General features: G+C 38.0%; 1 protein-coding gene across 2 annotated transcripts in view; it reads right to left on the bottom strand.

Moving 5' to 3' along the window:
* The window catches only part of syt7a (synaptotagmin VIIa), a 519,290-nt gene that overhangs the window by 116,322 nt on the left and 382,580 nt on the right, over window positions 1-20,388 (bottom strand). For both annotated transcript variants that reach the window (XM_069899030.1, XM_069899033.1), the window contains exon 3: window positions 4,388-4,467. In XM_069899030.1, the coding sequence (XP_069755131.1) occupies window positions 4,388-4,467 (80 nt within the window). The remainder of the gene's footprint in view (window positions 1-4,387; window positions 4,468-20,388) is intronic.

Here is a 20,388-nt window from a genome sequence, read left to right as displayed (position 1 = left end):
TACAGGAGGAGAGATTTTGAATTTGTGATTGAAATTCCTCTTTGACAAGTTTTAGAACTACAGCAAGAATAGTGGCTGCTCCCAAGGATTTGTTACTTTCCAGGCTGCATGTCAGATTTACAAGCCCAAGGTTCTTTTTCCTGCGGGCACGGCAGAATTACCACTTATTGGTCGTGCAAAAAAAACCGGTACACAGTATATACATGTAAACAAATATAGAACTAAAAACAGAAAATGAATATAAACAAACTGTCTGTACAGCACAGAGAGAATAAAAAGGAAAATCAATAAAGTGCACGTGAGAATCCTTAAATGAGTTCCTGATTGAGTTTGTTGTTGAGGAGTTGGATGGTGGAAGGGTAGCAGCTGTTCCTGAACCTGGTGGTGCAAGTCTTATGGCACCTAGACCTCTTTCCTGATGGCAACAGCGAGAACAGAGCATGTCCTGTGTGGTGTAGATCCTTGATAATTGTTGCTGCTCTCTGATTGTAGCGTTCCATGTAGACTTTCTCGATGGTGTTTTGCCTGTGATGTACTGGGATGTGTCTGTTACCTTTTGCAGTGCTTTCCACTCAGGAGAAATTAGTGTCCCTATACCAGACCCTGATGCAACTAGTCAGCACACTTTCCATGACACATCAGTAGAAGTTTGCCAAGGTTTTCATACTAAACCTCTGCAAACTCCTGAGGAAGTAGAGGCGCTTTCTTCATGATGGCATTATTATGTTGTCCAGGAGGGATCCTCTGAGATACTGACTCCCAAGAACTTAAATTTGTTCACCCTCTCCACCTCTGATCCCATAATTATCATTTGATTGTATACCTTTGGCTTTCCTTTCCTGAAATCAACAATCAACTCCTTAGTTTTGGTGTCCTTGAGTGCAAGGTTGTTGTTGATGCACCATTCAGCCAAGTTTTCCGTCTCCCTCCTGTATGCTGACTCATCCCTTCCTTTATACAACCCATTACCGTGGAATTGTCCACAAATTTGTAGATGGTGTTATTGTTGTACCAAGCCACGCTGACGTAGGTGTAAACTGAGTAGATTGGTTTTTCAATATCCTTTGTCAATCAGGAGTAGTGAGGAGGCTGAACGAAATCATTCTTTTATGTGATTGGTTCGAAGATACTCACATCAAGAACATAGTTATGGTTGAAGAGAAACATTCTGTCGAAAGCATTCTGATTATTTCCCTGTCCTTGGTAAATTCTTCTCTCTTCTTAGCAAAGTGGATGACCCTTAGATACTGGGCCATAGGTGGGCTTAACAATGCTGAAGAATTGGCATGCTTTCATCAACAATTCATTGGACCTCTTTCTTTCTTCTGTTTTCATTTGGACCTCAGCCTTTAGATGTCTGTTGATCTGAGATGATTGGCTTTAATTAGTTTCTTGATCTGCTGGTCATTCTCATCAATTGAGTCCTGGTATTTTTAATAGAAGAGGCAAGAGTCTCTCCAGATGTGTTAATTAAGGTAGATATCAAGTTAATTCATGCACTGCACACATCAAGGGTTCCCTTTGTTTGTCATGTTGTCTCAAAAGAGATTTCTTTGCAAGAGTCTTGAGATTCAAAATTTATTTTCTTGTAGTGAAGTTTTTATTCCCATGGTTATTTTGGGACAGGCCAATGGAGAGTGGATGTGGTAGTTGTCAGATCAAGCCATTAATGACCATCACACACAGGTGACAAACATATCCTTGCTGTCTCTCACTTAGTAATGTAACAGCTGCCAATGTTTGCAGATGGGGGCTGTTGCCATGAAATCATGAATTCATCTTCCTGATGTTTCATGACCAGACCCAATTGGAAATGGCTTTCTCTTCTTCCTTCTTGCCAAACATGCCTCACCAGATGCAGGGTGTTTTTTTAAACCAGGTATTAAGGTTGCCCAGGAGAATTCCTCATCCACAGCTCCTTGTCTGCACAGACATTCCCCCTGAGACAGCCCCACTCCTTCCTCATCTTTCAACCTTCCCTCTCCAGTCTCGAGTACATGACAAGTTCCTTCTCTGAGCATTGGCAACAGGCTAAGTGCCAGCTGACGAATGGGGAGAGGATTAACAATATGCAATTGTGGGTAATTTGGCATCAGAATCAAAATCAGTCAGAATTTATTATTATAAACAAGTCATGAGGTTCAGTGTTTTGCAGCAGCATCTGAGTGTAAACATTCATGTTATCACCATCTTATGACATTACTATATTTAAAAAAAAGGAAATTAAGAGAGGAGGTGTAGCCTGAGCAATGAGGTTGCCCTTTTGCCCGTTCTCTTCTCACATGCCCTTGTACCAATCCCTTTCTCATCCTAGCCCTCCCTCACATTCCAGTTGCCTATCGCCTAACACAGGTTCCCAGTCCTGAAGGCTGTTTCAGCAATGGGAAGACATCGGTAACTGGTCCAGACTATTCCAGGACTGCTGTCCCTGCACCTGGCTTCTCAAACATTTAATGGCAGGAAGCCTCTCAACTTAGATGTGGGGTAGAAACAAAAGTGTGAGGAATAAATATCAAGACCATCATATTTACAAATTATAGCCAGAAAGATGACTGGAAATATAAGGTTGACAGCAAATATAACACGAGGCAAAGATGTATTTTTTTCTTTAAGACCACAATTTACACTTCAATATATAGGTCAACAAATTGGATTTAAAATCAAGTGAGTTGCACAGTCATTAGTGAGGATCAGCTTGCTCGCGACTAACTTCTGTGGGCTATGCAAGTGGATTAACAATATTCGTGACACATGCTAGCTTACACGGTAGAACTCACACACACTGTCATCTGCCCTGTCAACAGTAATGTGGTACAGAGTGGAATGAAACAACTTTAAGTAATTTCTTTATTTATTCTGGACAAAATATCCTGCTGCATCTGTAAAGATAGAAATCCTCATATCATGGTTCAGAAATGTGATTATAACCATCAAGCATTTGACAAAGTTGATGAAGATCAGAGGGAAGCAACCCATTTCCCATTGATGCCATTCATTCCAAAAGGCTGAGTCCTATGTGAGTTCCAATGGATGTAAACAGGAGACTGTCATTATACTGTGATTATGGCTGGGAATATTTATACAGCAGACATTGAAGAAATGTATCAATAGGAGAAAATGTGGCCATTGGTGTTAGGCTGGATTGGGGGTTAGGTGGTGAGTGATGAAGCAGCGGGGGAGGGTGGGGTGGGCATGCTTGTGTGTGTGTGTGTGTGTGTGTGTGTGTGTGTGTGTGTGTGTGTATGAGAGATTGTGATTTCCGCATGCACTGATGCATGTCATTGACATTTCAATATAAACAAACTCAATGTGCACTCTTTTTATTTGCTAAAAAGCCAATCAATTATCGGGACCTGTGCCATGGTGGCATTACATAAAACCTATCCACAAATTTGTTGGATTGGTAATTTTGCCATTCAAATATCTGAGATTACAACAATGAAAAACAATGCAATAAGTGTTAAACCAGATGAAAAAGTAAGAGAGAAAATTGAGATTTAACACATTAAAAAAAAATCATAATTTACAATCCACATGCTCAGTTGATAATAACATTTCCAGAGACTTTGTCCTCTGAGCTAAATGAAACTATGAATCAATGAAACTATTTAGTGTGAATTTCAGACACTCGGCAGCATTATAACAAAGGAGTCAGCTTTAGTTTACTTCTCAACCTCAGCTAGAGGTACTTTCTTATGAGTTGCATTACAAACACAATGAAAAAAAGGAAATATTTCAACAGGTTAGAGTGATAGGTACAATTTCATCAAAAATGTCAACAACTCCTTTCTGGCTCCAGAGCTTAAAAAGGGGGAAATAAATGGTTATAATCTAAAAGCTGTGGTAAACACTTTGAAGCTAAAAGAACAAAAATATACTTCCAGCCAACATCATTCTCAAGAATAGTGCAGAGAAATCCTGCTGCCCCTTGTGTTCAACGTCATGCTACATTACAATTTATTCTTGTATTTCTTCTCTAAGTTCCTTCTTTTATGCAGGCTGCAGGAAAAAGTGTCTATTATTTCTGCAGGAGACAATTGCCTCACATACTTCTAATGCTGAGTTTTGTTCTCTACCTCAAATAGAAACACATACTCAGCTCATAAACAATGAAGGAATTAATATTTTCTGAGAATCTGGAAAGATTACATTTTATCTGATCAATATATCTGATGAGACATAGACTTCACGAGGAAAGAAAAGTTGTGAAGATACCATTAGAGTGAATAATATAATCAACATGTGAGACATTGGGAGCACCAATCACTTATTGCATGATCAGTTTAGTCTGAGTGATGTCAATGTAAGAGCTTTACTTTGAGAAATGATTGTGGCGCCAAATCTTAACCTTTCCAAACCCCTCTCATTTCCTGACCACGGCACCTACTTGATGGCTTTCTTCTCATTGCGGCCTCGATTAGAGTCTGGTGTGGTGACTGCTTCCAATGAGCTCTTGTGTCGTTTACCCTATAAAAGAGAGGGTCAAAAGATAGAAATTGTTTAATTACTTTGAAAGCTATTAGTTGCTTTACAGATGTGACAAAGTACAGTACAACTCTGATTATGCAAAATGGTCAGGACTGGGCTTAATTTGGATAAACAGTATTTTGGGATAACTGGTCATTTAAAAAAAAACAGCTCAGTAGCAACAACAAATCACTTGCAACATGTTTAAACAACAACAAACAACAAGGGAAGGATTTTAAAGCATGAAATAATGATTAATTCACACCAAAAAACAACCTGAACAAAATAAGATAAATCCAACACCAAAAACCCAAAATTATGTTCAGAGGTTTTTCCAAAATTCCAAATTTTTAATCAACCTGTGACATCAGTTCTACTCTGAAAAAAATTTGGATAACTGACTGTTATATAGTCAGGATAATGCAAACTATTTTGTATCCGTGTAAGAATACACTGTAGTAACTGTAGTGCACCACTGTGAGCCATATGTATATGAGTGTGCGTGAACTGTTTTCTGAGATTGTGGAAGGCATCAGTAAGTAAAGTCTCTACTGTTATTTGAATCTTGCACCTCTAATTTATTTAAGAAGCCTCCCAAGTAACTCAGAGACATAATATGGTTGCAGTGGTATAAGAGAACAAAAATAATGCCATATAATTGATTGTAAGTCACTGAAATACGAAGGGGAAGAAGAAAAACAAACATCACTGAAAAAAAATGGCTGGAGCAACAGCAGTTCACCCAATGATGGGAGGCTGAAGACATTGTTGAATCATTTAAAAAGTTTCAAAAGAAATGCAATTTAGCATTCAAAAGCTATTTAAAAATACAACAGCAGAGGATAAACTCAGTTATATACTTCTCTGGACAGGGGAGTGAGGCCTTGACTTTTTAAATAACTGGGAGCTTATTGAGGTGGAGAAAAAGGATCCAGAGCAGATATTGCAAAGTTTGCTTCTCACCTTGAATCCAGGTCTAATCATAGAATTAAACACTATGAATTTCAAGGCTTAATGCAAGACACTGATGAAACTGTTGATAACTTCTTCACTAGACTAAAAATTGTTGCTGCAAAATGCAGATTTAAGGCTATAGAGGAAAGATTAGTTGATCAATTAATATGGGGGAGTGTCCATCTTGAAGTGCAAAAGTCTCTTATAGGGAAGGATAGTTTGAAGCTGGCCAAAGCTGTAGACACAGCCAGAGCCTTCAATAGCACGAGGATGCAAATAAAATCCCTACCTATGCAGACCCACCCACAGCAAAGAAAAGGAATGGTTGATGCTATAAAGAACACAATCAGTGCAAGCCCCCAAGACCTGCAGGAAGTGCGGCAGACAACACCCCTTTGATGACCGAAACAAATGCCTCCCAAACGGTTTTGAATGTACAGCCTGTGGTAAAGCAAACCGCTGGGCGAAGATGTGCAAGTCTGGTATGAAGAAAACAGTAATATCAGTGAAGAAAAAAGACAAGGAGAAGATCCATCGCATAAAGGGAAACAGCAATGAGGACTCCGACACCCAGATACTGGACATAGAATACATACGCTTTCACAAGATATCAGGTGAGATGAAAGAAGGAAGCGAGTTACACACAAGGATCCAAATACAGAGGACAATCCATCACAAGCCTATGATACTTAACCTAAAAGTGAAGCTGGATCACAAAGCAACATCTTTCCACTCAGACTCTACCACCAGATGTTCCCAGAGAACATAATAAAAGGGTATCCAAAAGATGGTGCATTGGAAACAGCAAATGTCACATTAACCGCCTATGGTGGACCCATGATTAAGCAACTTTGGAGAGTTAAGATCAATGGCTGCCAAGAGGAAAAGAACATCCTCTGTATGTTCTATGTGGTAGATGCAGATGGACAAGCAATTCTAGGTCTGGATAGCTGCCAGGAGTTGTAATTGATCTCTGTCAATTATGAGATCCAGGTGAAGAAGATATCCAAAAGGATCAAGAGGCATTCCATTAGAGAATGAACCTCCAGTCACAAACAAGGCTGAGCTCATGAGCATGTACCCGGAATGCTTTGATGATTAAGTTGGATACTTTGGAGACTTAGATCAAAACTGCAAACTGGTAGTCCACGCTCCAAGGAACGTACCACTGGAGGTTAAGAAGAAGCTGGAGCAAGATCTAAAGGACACGGAAAGGATGCAAGTCAGAGCCAACGTGACTGAGCCGACTGACTGGGTAAATTCCATAGTGGTCAAAAAAAAACCAAATGGCCACTTGAGAATATGTCTGAATCCTAAAAACTTAAATCAGCAATAAAAAGGGGTCACTACCCAACACTGACACTAGAAGACATCAGCAAAACTACCAGGATCCAAAATCTTTAGCAAGGTATATGCTAAGAATGGATACTGGAATGTGAAACAAGATGAGGAGTCAACACTACCAACAATGTTCAAAACTCCATTTGGTTGTTACAAGTTCCTGAAACTACCTTTCAACCAAAAGGTGAACCGGACGGGTTCCAACAGAAGATCGATGAGACCTACATCGCAGATGACATCCAGGTTTTTGGCAGAGTTGGAAAAGCTCATGATCTTCATCTATGTGAGGCCATGGAGAGAACAAGAGGAGCTGGAATTAAACTTAATGCAGACAAATGCATTATAAAAGAGAAGGAATGCCAATTCTTCAGAATGGTGTATACTTCTGATGGGGTAAAGACAAGCCCAGAGAAGGTTAAAGCCATTGCCAAGATGGAGCACCCAAAGGACAAAAGGGAACTCAGAAGTTTCCTTTGATTGGTCCAGTACATGAGTTCCTTCATACCACATATGTCAGACTACACAGCAAACATCAGAGAGTTACTGGAATTCCAGTAGTCACCATCACAACAGAGAAGTTTTGATATGAAGAGAAGTGATAGAAAAAAAGCCCTCACTCTGCAAGTAGATGCATCTAACAGAGGCCTTGGTGCAGCATTAGTACAAGAATGAAAACCAATAGCTTTTGCCTCAAAAGCATTAACAATAGCAGAGACCAGATATACCAATATTGAGAGAGAGAGAGCTGTTCGGAGTCATATACAGATGCGAGAAATTTCACAAATTTCTGTATGGAAGAAAGTTTATAGTAGAAAGTGATCATCGCCCACTGGAACACATCCGGAGAAAGAACATAAACAAGGTACCAGCTAGACTGCAGAGATTACTTCTGCGACTACAATGCTATGACCTTGACTTAAAATACAGACCAGATAAAGAGATGATGCTTGCTGATACCTTGTCACGGCTTTCTCTGAATGAAAAATATGAAATGGAAGACATGGGGATCAAGATGCATCATCTCATCAGTGTGACCAGTAATAAATTAAAGCAGATCAGAGAAGAAACCAGTAAGGACAATGTATTGCAAATGCTTTCTCAATGAGTAATACATGAATGGACAGAGAGAATAAGCAGATACAGCTTTCAATAATTCAATATTGGTCTATCAGAGACGACATATCGTTGGTCAATGTGTTCTGCTGGTTGAATCAAAACTGATTATACCTGAAACAATGCAGAAAGTGATTCTTCAGAAAATACATGATGGTCACATGGGAATGGAAAAATGCAAACTCAGACTGGAGTCAGCCATGTACTGGAGTGGAATGTACAAAGACAATGAAAATATGGTGGCTACATGTCAAATATGCCAAAAGTACAAACACACACAACAAAAGGAGGAAATGATTTCCACAGGAGTGCCTGCCAGACCATGGCACACAGTGGGAGCAGACTTGTTCAATGAGAATCAAGAGTAGTATTTAATAGTAGCCTGTAACTACTCTGTTTCCATTCGTCAAATGGGTGAAAGACTTGAGAGCGTCAACTATCACCTCAGAAATGTTCTTTGCTGAACAAGGAATACTGAGTAAGTAATAGGTGACAATGGAACACAATTCACGTCACAAGAATTCAGAAAGCTGGCTGCAGAGTACGGGCTTGTTATCACTACATCATCCCTATTCTACCCCAAAGGTCATGGGTTCATTGAATGACAAGTGCAAACTGTGAAACACACATTAGTTAAGTGTCACGAAACAAAAGAAGACCCAGACCTAGCTCTTCTGTCATTATGAGCAACACCTTTAGGGCTGACATGAAGTCACCGGTAGAACTTCTAAATGGCAGGAGATATAAAACAACTCTGCAAAGCAAAATACATCCTCCAGAAGACCAGGAGGAAACCAGAAGACTGGCTGACATGCCAGAAGAATGCCAGCATTATAACAAACAGGCACAAACATTGCCAGTACTCTTCAGAGGGCAGCATGTGCATATTCAAGAACCAATATTGAAAACATGGATCCCAGCAAAGGTCACCAGAGAAGCTGAGACAACAAGATCGTACATTGTCGAGACAGACTCTGGCAGTCAGCTAAGGAGGAACAGAGTTCACATCTGGCCGACACAAGATGTGATGAGGCAGAAAGCTTTAATACCAGGAAAGCCTGCAACACCAATATCAAGCAAGAGAAGAGACCACAATCACTAATACCGAAACATCAACACAGCAGTTGTCAGGTGAAGCAATATCACCTACACGTGTACCAGCAATACAGAGTCCAATGATCACAGCTAAATCCACAAGATGGCGAAGCAACATACTGCCTCCAGTGCGATATCAATAAGAACTATTTAAAAATAGTTATGTAAATAAACTAGTGTACAAGTTCAGTTACTTAAGTTGCACTGGTAAGAAAGTGATAAAAAAACACTAATTTTTTCTTTATCTTGAGAAGGAGGGATGTTATATAGTCAGGATAATGTGAACTATTTTGTAATCACTTAAGAATACACCCTTCTCACCCTTCTAACTTTAGTGCAGCACTGTGGGGCGTATGTATATGTAGATGCGTGTGTGTGAACAGTTTCCTGAGATGGTGGAAGGCATCAGTAAGTAAAATCTCTTCTGCTATTTGAATCTTGCATCTCTAAGTGATTTAAGAAACCTCCCAAGTAACTCACTGAGGATTTCTGATTGTTTCGGTTATTCCTCATTTATCAAAATTTTTTAGATAAATGAAGATTTCTGATTTTTCTGAAATCCTCAATTATCCAAAACTTTTTTTTGGACCCAAACAGACATCACTTCCAGGTCCAAAATTTTTCAGATAACAAGATTTCAGCTAATTGGAGTTGTACTGTATTTCTTTTGATGGACTAAAATTGAGTGGAGAAAATGTAACAAATGCAAAGATTAAGATATAGTTCCTTACATTTTTTAAAAAATTATAGATTCTGTTGTTTGATTATGGTCAGGGAAGGTTGAGAACCCACATCAAAGATGCGTGGATAAATATTTAGCTCACTTGAGATTCATACTGGTACACCCAATACTTATTTCAGTGTTTGTGAAAATACAAAAACCATCTATGTCTCTATGACTGACTACAAGGATGAAGCTTAAATTGTCAGTGGGTATCAGTTATGTATTTATGCCTTCAAAACAACCACTCAGCCAGAATATCATTTCACAGCCTAAATGAATTCTTCTTATGCCTTAATTTCTATGGCAAGTCAGAAATGCAATAAAAGGCACACAAAAGTTTCCCAGAAAGGCAATTGAGCCATATTGTTATGATTGTACACCATGCTGCTTTGTAAACATTTACATAAATTTCACAAAGCCTCTCTTCTCTAATTCCTGACAATTTAAATACTTGTTTGAATTTCCAAGAATCATAAGGACATGGTTTAATGCAGAACTGTCAGATGCTGTCCTCATAGATCAGTCCATTTGACTCGTGTTCTTGTGTGTTGAAACTTGAAAGTCAGGGATAAGTTAAAATCTGACTTCCTCTAGTGGACATAGCACTGAAACTAATAGTGTAATGTAAATATTTGAACCGATGAAGAGTTGGACGCACTTTTCACCTGGCTCCTCTATTTTACCTTGAACAGAAAATAGTAAGAACAGTTAACAATTTTTTAACTTCTTGTTTTATGAATTTCTAGTCACTGAAGTATAAGTTTAATTATAATTTTATTTTAAAATATATGCAAACATTCATTTCCAACTGGTCTTTCTATAGCATTCCACTTTCATTTATCAAGTAATTTGTCAGTGAAGATATTATAAGAATCTACTCCAAGGATAGCTTGTGGCATTTTCTCTGCAGAGCGAAAAAGGGAGAGAAACAAATCTATCTTCATGGACTTGATAATATTGACAAACAGTAACTGTTATTCAAAATATAAATGTACATTGCCATCCACTTGTGGAGATCTTCTTCAGGTCTAAACATAGAAGGCACAACTCAATGAGCAAATTTTAAATTTACCATCGATGAATATCAAGAATTCCCTTTCTCAATTGCACAAGTGAGTTTCAAATAAATAAATGGGAGCTCTGTGCAATAGCACTCTCATACAGGCACCATTACTTCAAAGTAAAAGATATTTTTTTCTTTGCAGTGGAGAATATTGATGGATAATTGGAAGTTATACAATTGGAACTTAAGAACTGAGAATAGCAATATCCTAACAACATATTTTGCACTAATGATGGTTGTGTTTTTTGGGGAAAGAGACAATATTGGCAAATTCTTAATTTGTGTGATGCCCTATTTCCAGTAATTTCTGTTTTTATTTTAATTGTACCTTTTCCTTTCACACAAAAATTCTAACCATAATCAGTGAACAGTGGGCCACGTGAAAGATAGGGAGAGGGACAATGTTCAATGAACATTGAATAGTGGGACTGACTTGAGGCTCTTGCTATCTTAGTCAAAAGGGAGAGAAGGAAACCAGGTGATCCAGATTCTGAACTGTGGAGGGTTCTGAATAATAGGGGAATAGTTATCAGATAATTCCATTCAAAAGCATGAGCTCCATTGATGAATGACTTTCTGACAAGTTGCAAAACCATAATGAAATCAGATGATTATGAACTCAGTCTCTGGATTGGAGCATGAATTTGGAATTCAACAACTAGACCAATTCTGACCCTTTTAAGCCCTAACAATTTTCATGAATGAGGTGAGCAAGAACAGCACCAATGCATATCAATGAAATGGAAGGATATAGATTGGTGGTGCCTGCAATCAACCTTTGAGTGGATTTTGGAAGGGAACCAAGAAATAGCCAATGGTACGCACTAGGGATACTGAGAAAAGCACAGAAATAAAATTTCTGAAATATGAAAAATATGAATATGCAAACATTTAGTCACGGGACTTAATTAGAAATGAAATCATCTGTACTTGGTTTTTGATGTTAATTATACACCAAAAACATATTTCATCTATTTTGAAGAATTTCTGCCCATTTTACCAGCTATCAAAATATTGGATAGGCAACTTGTATCAATTGATCAAATCACATACATCTTTTCCCAGTGTATTTCATTTTTGTGATAATGTAATTATCTACAGAAATTAGGCAAAATTGTCACAACTCATGACCTTTACAGTTCACTCACAATAAATAAAAAGGAAAGCATGTAGGGGTCAGGAACTGTAAATGAACTGACATTTTTGCAAGACCATCATTTTTATTTTCACAGACTTTTATATTAATTTACCAGAACTTCTTTTGGCAGACAGGGCACTCTGATAATCAATAGAGTATTTGTTGAAGAGGTGCTATGATCTGTGGCTTTTATGATCTTGTGTGACAGAGGCCCAATTATTTACCCATTGTTCAGGGGATAGATATCATTACTTGACTCTGCAGCATTTATTCTTTCCTAGTCCTAATGCTTCCTCATCCTCCTGGGCTTTCCTTCCCCCCAGTTTCCCCCCTTTCTTTCTCAGTGTTTTACTCACTTCATGGCAGTCTGTGTTTCCAATACTTTTATCTGAGAGAGAAGCATGATAAAGTCTGCTCTCAGTGTGATTTATATTAGTTGAATAAGGTTTGTTTTTAATGGTGGTATCTGATTTTGCTTAATGAATTCTGGTAGTGGTCTTAAAGTGGACCAAATTCATTCTCTTAGCTCAAATATTAAAGTGGGCTTTGTGACTATCAGGTGTAGACAAGATTTGGAATAGAAATTTCTCTGCTGACCAAACTGCAGAGCAAAAGCAGCATTCACAGCCTATTCAATCTTTTCACCCGTTGAGAGGCAGCTGTGACCAAGTTGACATATTTAGCACAGAAATAGCCATTAATACCAACTTTTGGAATAACAGGCAAAAACAAAAACTGCACATGTTGGAATGTTGAGCAAACAAAATTATGCTGGGGGAATCACTGCATGATCAGAAATGGTCAGTCAACATTTGGAGACTAAATTGATTTACCAGGCTGTGGTGCAACCAGTCAGTATACTTCCCACAGCGGAAGCTTGACAGAGTATTCAATGACATGACAAATTTCATCAGACTTCTTAGAAAGTAAAGGCATGATTGTCTCATTGTGCTGGCTCCAGGAGAGGTATTCTGACAATGTGGACTCCCAGGGACATAGGTACTAACCCTCTCACCTCCGTCCCACCAGTGCAGGCAGATGGTCCTTCAGTCTCCCTTTCCTTAAATCAACCACAGGCTCCTTTGTCTTGGTGACCTTGGATGCAAGATTGTTGTTCTGGCACCACCCAACCAGATTCTTTATCTCCATCCTGTATTCTGATTCATCATTTCCAGTTATACAAAATTAGTGTCAATTATCGCACTTTGGTCTTCCAACTCTTTTGTCACTTGACTGGGAGTACAGCATTCAATGTTGGTTCACATTTTAGCTGTGACTTGCTTGGGCTTAAGTATCCTTTAATACAATTTAGACTGGATACTCTAAGACAGACAAAGGTAATCCAGATTGACATCTTAGAAATAAATGGAATATTACCAACAAAACTCTGATGTTAAATTTTAAGAAATTGAATAAAGATTTTAGTCATGGTCTTTGAAAAATACTTCACTAGTATTTTCAAAAATAATGAAGTGGAACAGTTGATGCAGACCTGCATTGTTACACAGAGCTTAAACTGAGTGTTTAAAAGAAGCAACAGGCCCAGTTAAAAATAATGAATGTAATCAATCAGCAGAATCCTCCATTAGTGGGGAAGTTGCAGTAGCTTTGATGCTGGAGATCTATTATCTGGGAACTTGAAAGAGGTGCCTCAAACTCCTTCCACATTCTTGTGCAATTTTAGCTTTAATTATTCCTGTCAAAATATCCACCAGGTGCAAAACTAAAACTATATTGAAGGTCATTTGAAACGGGTTATGAGAAGTATTTTCAACAAATTGACTTTATGATGAACAGCAACTCAATAAAATAATACAGCAGTGCCTATCCCACAATGTAAATCTTGTTGCAACATCCTCTGACCTGTAAACAAGATCATGATTGACTGTCTCCCAGACCTATTCACCCAGACTTGAACATTTTCACTAATATTTAATAATGTAGTAAATTAGACCAAATACTGTAGAATGATGAAGCAGTTAATACTGTAGAATGATGAAGCAGTTAATACTGTAGAATGATGAAGCAGTTAAGTCATAATGATAAAGACCCTTTCAAATCTTCTTTCTGACGATGATAGTAGATTTAATCATATGCATTCTGCATAGTAATAATTTTCTTACTGCAGAGGAATAGGTAATTCATTAAAAAAAAGACAATTGTGTGCATAATTCAATTAACAATTGTCAATATGTATAAAAAAAGAGATAATAAATAATTACAGATAGCCTAGTGCAAAAAAAGTGACTTTGCAATAATGCAGACAGTCCTTTTGTGGTCTTGGAGTAATCCATGATTGATGTAATAAAGGTATGTTTAAGAGCCAGATAGCTGTTGGAAAGAAACGGTCTTGAACCTAGAAGTGCTGGGCTTCAGGCATCTGCATCTACTCAAAGGAGCAGTGAGAAGATGTAGTGAACAGGGTGATAGGGTTTCTTTTATGATAATGGCTGCCTTCTTGAAGCAGTGCCTCATATGGATGGGAGGTTGCAGCCTGTGATGGATCTGATTCTGTTCGCCACCTTCTGCAGCCTTCTGTGTTTCTGGACATTTGTATTACCAAACCAAACAATATTCTGATGGCAGAAACTTGATTGATGGGATTCAAACATGACAGCCTTTCACTCAAGTATCTTGAATCTCAGAGACAACGACCTACAAGAGGATCTTTGGGAAGTGACATGAATGATAGACAAAGGATAGAAGAATTTATTAGTTGTGTTTTCTTTTAAAGGGAGCTAAAAGATTGTAACATGATTTGCAATGGTTGAACAACACATAGCTAGGGCAGGAAAGCTCTCTCAATAAAGCTACACCCTCTTGTATTGGAGATTTTTACCTTGGGAAAAAGACTTTGATCATCTACGTCTGATAATTTTATATGCTTCTATCCTCCCTCCAGTCGATGATGCTTCAGAACAGGGATGGCCAACCTTTTAATATTTAATTGAGACACATAACATGTAACAAGCCATTTCAGCCCAAGAATCTTTGCCTCCCAATTAACCTACATCTCCGGTATGTACTCATGGGTCAAAATGGCTTGTTACCATGCTGTATGTCTCAATTAAAAATTAAAAGGTTGGCCACCCCTGCTAAAGTAAACTATCCAAGCTTATCCAAACTCTCCTATGGCTAATATTTTCTAATCCAGGCAATGAAGCTGTTCTGCACCTTTCCCAGAATCTCCACATCATTCCTGCAAATTACCATAACTGCATACAATACTCCAAATGTGGCCTAACCAAACTTTATACAATTGAAACATGATTTTCCTACTTTTATATTTCACTCCCCGACTGATGGAAGGACAGCATGCTGCACGCTTAATTTTCCACTTGCGCAGCCATTTCCAGGGAGCTATAAAATTGCACACAGGATCATTGCTTATAATGATCCTGACATTTACTGTGGGCATTCCCTTTTCATTTGACCTCTCAAAGTGCAACAGCTCAGGTTTGTTGAATTGAACTCCATCTGACATTTTTTCTGCCCATATTTCCATCTGGACAATATTCTGCTAAAACTTCTGATAATCATCCTCACTACTCACTACACACTACTCTTGTGCAACGCCACTGGTCACAGATCTCCACGTGTCCATAAAGCTAAAAGAACCTGTAGTACATTACTTCAACAGATTCAATGTTTACAGAAGGAGGAGAATACAGATAAAAACCAATGATACTTATGCTACATGGTCATTCCATGGAATTTTCATTATTAAATATAATTTGAGAACAAATTACTGTTGATAAAATGAAGGTGAAGATAAATAAAAATGATGAATATATTCAGGCAGCATCTACGAAGACTGTTACGAATGAATAAATTTTGTTATGAGCTAACAAAGGAACAACAATAGAAAATTCATCAGACAATGGTAAATTCAAAATAGTTTTTATTGAACTATTAATAACACAACAGTTCTTACTTATCTTTAAAGTTAACTCTAACTTAATTCCCACTGTGTGTGTGTGTGTATGTGACATTTGGAGCTTGTCTGAAAAGTCCATTTAAACTTCAGCATCAAACATCTCGTGTTGCTTGAAGATTTTTAAAATCGCAGTTCAGAAGTAATTATGAAGCACTTTTTAACATCATGTCTTCAGATCTCTTTAAACTCACAAGTCTTTTGATGAATTGTCTTTCAGAGAGATATTCTTCATATGAGTGTGTCACAAGTTTCCCCGTATCTTGTTAGGGTTACAGAACTGTGATCGTGTGGTGGTCCACCACTGGCCTACTGCAGGGGGAAACCTCTGTACCTGCAGAAGAGCATGGGGACAAGACAACACCCGGCCGACTGTCAATCAGCTGACCTGATTGGGTGTCAGTCACCTTCTGGGATATAAGCCTGAGTCGGCCCTTCGAAGTCACTGTCAGAGCACACTCTCACAGCTGGCTCTGTGGAGTTTTATGTTGAATAAAGCCTGTTGTACAGTCTTTTGGTTTTGTGTGTTTGGTTCTGACCGACAGCGCACCACAGATGGTCATGGTGATTTCTTTCTTAATCAAGAGTGAAGTAGTCCTACTCATTTAAAGCCACTCATTTCAAGTCAAGTCACCTTCATTTGTTGTTCAGACCATCCTCACACAGTAAAGATGATACTGTTTCTCCAGGACCATGGAGCATATTTACATAAATATAGGTTAGAATTGAAGTTCAACACATTTAACATATTAAGACATACATCAAACCCCAAATGTTCTGGGAGTTCAGGAGTCTGGATGTAAGGGCCTGAGCACTTCAGTACCTCCAACCAGATGCAGAAAGGAAAACAGTTTACATGAGGGGTGTGTGGAGTCCTTCACAAAGTTTATTGCCTTTCACCTGCATCGAGTATTATAGATGTCCTTCATGGTAGGAAGAAAGCCCCCAATGATCTTTTCCACTGACTTCACTATCCTCTGTAGGGTCTTGTGGTCCAAGGAGATACAGCTTCCAAACTAGGTGGTGATGGAGTTACACAGGATGCTCTTGATACACCCTCCATAGAAATGTAGTGAGGAAGGAGGGTGGGAGATGGACTTCTTGTTGTCTTCACAGGAAGTAGAAGCGATGCTGGGTATGGAGCTGGTGTTAAGGGACCATGTGAGGTTCTCCACCAAGTGCACTGCAAGGAATTTGATACTTTTGATGACCTCAACAGTAGAGGCATCAATGATCAGCTGAGCGTGGTCCCCCCAAGGCCCTCTTGAAGTCAACAACTATCTCTTTTTTTGATGTTCAGATACAGGTTGTTGGCTGTGTACCAGTTCGTTAGTGACTGCACTTCATCTCTGTATGCTAACTCATCAATCTTACTGATTCAGCCCACCTACAGTTGTGTCTTTTGAGTATCTCCTATGATAAGGATAATACAATATAGAACAGCACCTCCATCTCTTTCTAGGGACTACTGTTTTACCCTTATATCTTTCACAGGATGGTCAATCTCCAGTCTGGTTTCAAAATGTCTCTCTCTGCTTTCAGTTATATATTTCCCTGAAATAACGTGACATGAGATCACCATTGTTTCAGTTTCATTTCTTCAAAACAAAAATCATGGTAAGTGACCGTTTGTCTTCCTTCACATTATCACTCCTCATCCATAAAAACATCTGACCTCATCTCTGTCCAAGAGATTGAAGTGGTTAAGAGTCTGCTAAGTCTGAGCATGTCATTTAAGGAAGAACTTGCTTAAATGACCAGCTGCAAGCAGAATGCTGTCTCTACATCCATTGTCCCTGGAATCAATTAAGACCCACTTTAGTTCCATTATGGTCTGCTTCTTCCAGATTCGGCAATTCTGAAATGAACTCTTTCTCTGAGTGAAATGGTGCCTCTGTAAGTACGATGTGACTTGGTGTGACCCTGTCCACCAGAATAACTTAACAAAGACATATATGAAATATAGTTTAACTTTAAAGCTCAACACAAATCCATTACAAAGACGAACACTTCTAATCAATGTTGTTGCACCATCAAAAGGTTCTGAATGCAGTGTCCATTAATCATTATAAGAATATTTAATTAAAAACGCAAGTATTTAGAAATGGAGGATATGGAAATCCAAAAGATTTTGTATGAACTTTATAAGTTGATGTTATGATCTTAATTGGAGCATTATGGATAAATCTGTATCCTATATTTCAGAAGACACAAAAGCCTTGGAGAATGAGAGGTGAATGAATGGGAATATAACAGGGGAGATGTTGTGTTTGGATGTTGGAAAATATACAGCTGTTTTCCTTGCAGTGATGAAATGTTGCAAAATGATGGGTGGTTTTAATGGACAAAATAAAGTAAGTCTCTGTTGAATGATTCAAACGAAAGACCAGAGATATAAAATCAATGACATATGTTAAAGAGGGGAGCTACTGGGATCTAAAATGATCTGTCTAAACAGATGTGAAAGATGATTCTACAATTTGTTATTAAAAGAGGACAGATGGGTGAAAAGTCTGGTCACAGACCAAAGTGAGCAAGTCGGACAAGGCACAAATCTATTTTTGACAATTTAGTATAGCCAACAGCTTCCTCTATTGAAAACCCATCAGAAATTACAAAAAAGTTATTGTATGTGTTTGAAAATACTGCACCATTTCAGTGGATTGATTTTTAATAGTTCCTTACAGACAATGCATAATGCATGACCTCTGGTATTTATTTCTAGAGCCAAATAAAGACAGAATTCATATCTTGAAAAATTATTTCAAAGAGAACATTTTCTGCCAAAGTATAGTATGCTTAGTACTAGTAAGAACTGAAATTTTTGAATTTGTTTATTTTAGTTCTCTTGTGAATTGTGACTTTTGCATTGTGGATTTCCTCAATTTAATCACTATGTACGAGTACTGTACTTGAAAACGCTCAAGAGAACATAAGAAAAAGGAGCATGAGCAGCTGACTCCTAAAACCTTTATTATTCAAGAAAATCATGACTGATCCAAATTGGCCTCAAAAACTGCTTTCCCTTTCCCATGCACTTTGATTCCATTGCAATTTAAATGTGTCACAATCTCTGTTCAATTAATATGCCTCCGCAAATCCCTGGGTGGAGAATTCCAAGCATCATCAAATCTTTTAAGAAGAAATTCGGTCTCATCTTCTGAATAGGTGACGATTCTTCCCAAAACTATACACCCTAACTCTCGATATCTTGTATGACAAACATCATTTTAGCACTTCACGCAAGAATTTTATTTGTTTCAATAAAATCACTACTTATTCCTTTGCACTCCATTAGGTATCAGGTCAATCTGCTCAATCTCTTCCATCAATCTCACTTCAACTGCAGTGCCCCCTTTGCCTGGTCCTCATTCCTTAACTATGGAAACCAAATTGCAAGCTGCACTTCAGGTATAGTTTCTCCAGCACCCTGTAAAATTACATCAAAATTTCGTAATGCTTATATACCTCACCTCTTGCTAAAGAGGCCAACATTTGATTAGCCTTACAATTAGTTACTGTACCTGTGTGATAACTTTTCCTGTTTCATGCACTGAACCCAAGATCCTTCTGTTTTGCATCATTTTGTAATAACTTGCTTTGTCTTTCTTCTTTGTATAGTGTGAGTAACTTCACATTTTCCCACATTATTTTGCAGTTGGCAACTTTTTGCCCACTTAACCTATCTAAATATCTTTTCAGGCTCTTTGTGTTATCATAATTCTCTTATTTTTGTACCATTTCTATCCAGTTTATTAATATCGATCAAATAGTTGAAGTATCAGCACCATTGTTCACAAGTTACTGATTTTCTCAAGTGAAAATGACCCAATTATCCCAACTTTGTGTTTTCAATTAGTTGCTTCTCTATCAAGGCTGATAAAACCCAACACTGTAAACTTGTTGGGTGATGATGTGATAACTTATCATGCCTTCTGGAAATCCAAATAATGTACATCTTTTGGTTCCTTTTTACTCACCTTGTGTGTTATATCCCCCCCAAAATCGCCAGAAAATTTGTCCAAAAAATTTCCCTTTCAAAAATGACAGTGACTTTGCTCAATTTTCTCATGCCTTTCTATTACCTCCTTAATAATGGATCCCAGCATTTTCCATTGAAATGGTTTGGGTCAGGTCCACAGCCAGGCAGTCTGGTTTGGATAAAATAGTATAAGAACTGTTGATTTTCATCTTTCAAGTTAGTTTGAAGTGTATATGAGGTGTTGGTGCAAGAAGGTAAAACAGGACAATTTTTATTGCAAGTTACAATCCTCAAGAAAATGGAATTAGAGAGCTCCACTGTTTATAATTGCAATTATATATATATATATATATATATATATATATATATATCTATGACTGTGAGTTTATAATGATCAAAGCCCATTAATCTTGACTTCTGGTCTGTCAGGTCTACTTGATAGCGTAACACTTTGAATAACCTAAAAAATATATGGAACCCTGATTGTTAAAAATTTTAATTAACTAAGCTACTGAGGGACTTTCTTGGGGAGAGGTGATCATTGTAAGGTAAAACATCATGAGATGGGAATGTGTAA

Source organism: Narcine bancroftii, chromosome 1 (assembly GCF_036971445.1).
Source record: "Narcine bancroftii isolate sNarBan1 chromosome 1, sNarBan1.hap1, whole genome shotgun sequence".
Taxonomy (NCBI): domain Eukaryota; kingdom Metazoa; phylum Chordata; class Chondrichthyes; order Torpediniformes; family Narcinidae; genus Narcine; species Narcine bancroftii.
Note: the sequence above shows the minus strand (reverse complement) of the source record. Positions and strands in the feature narration are given on the sequence as shown.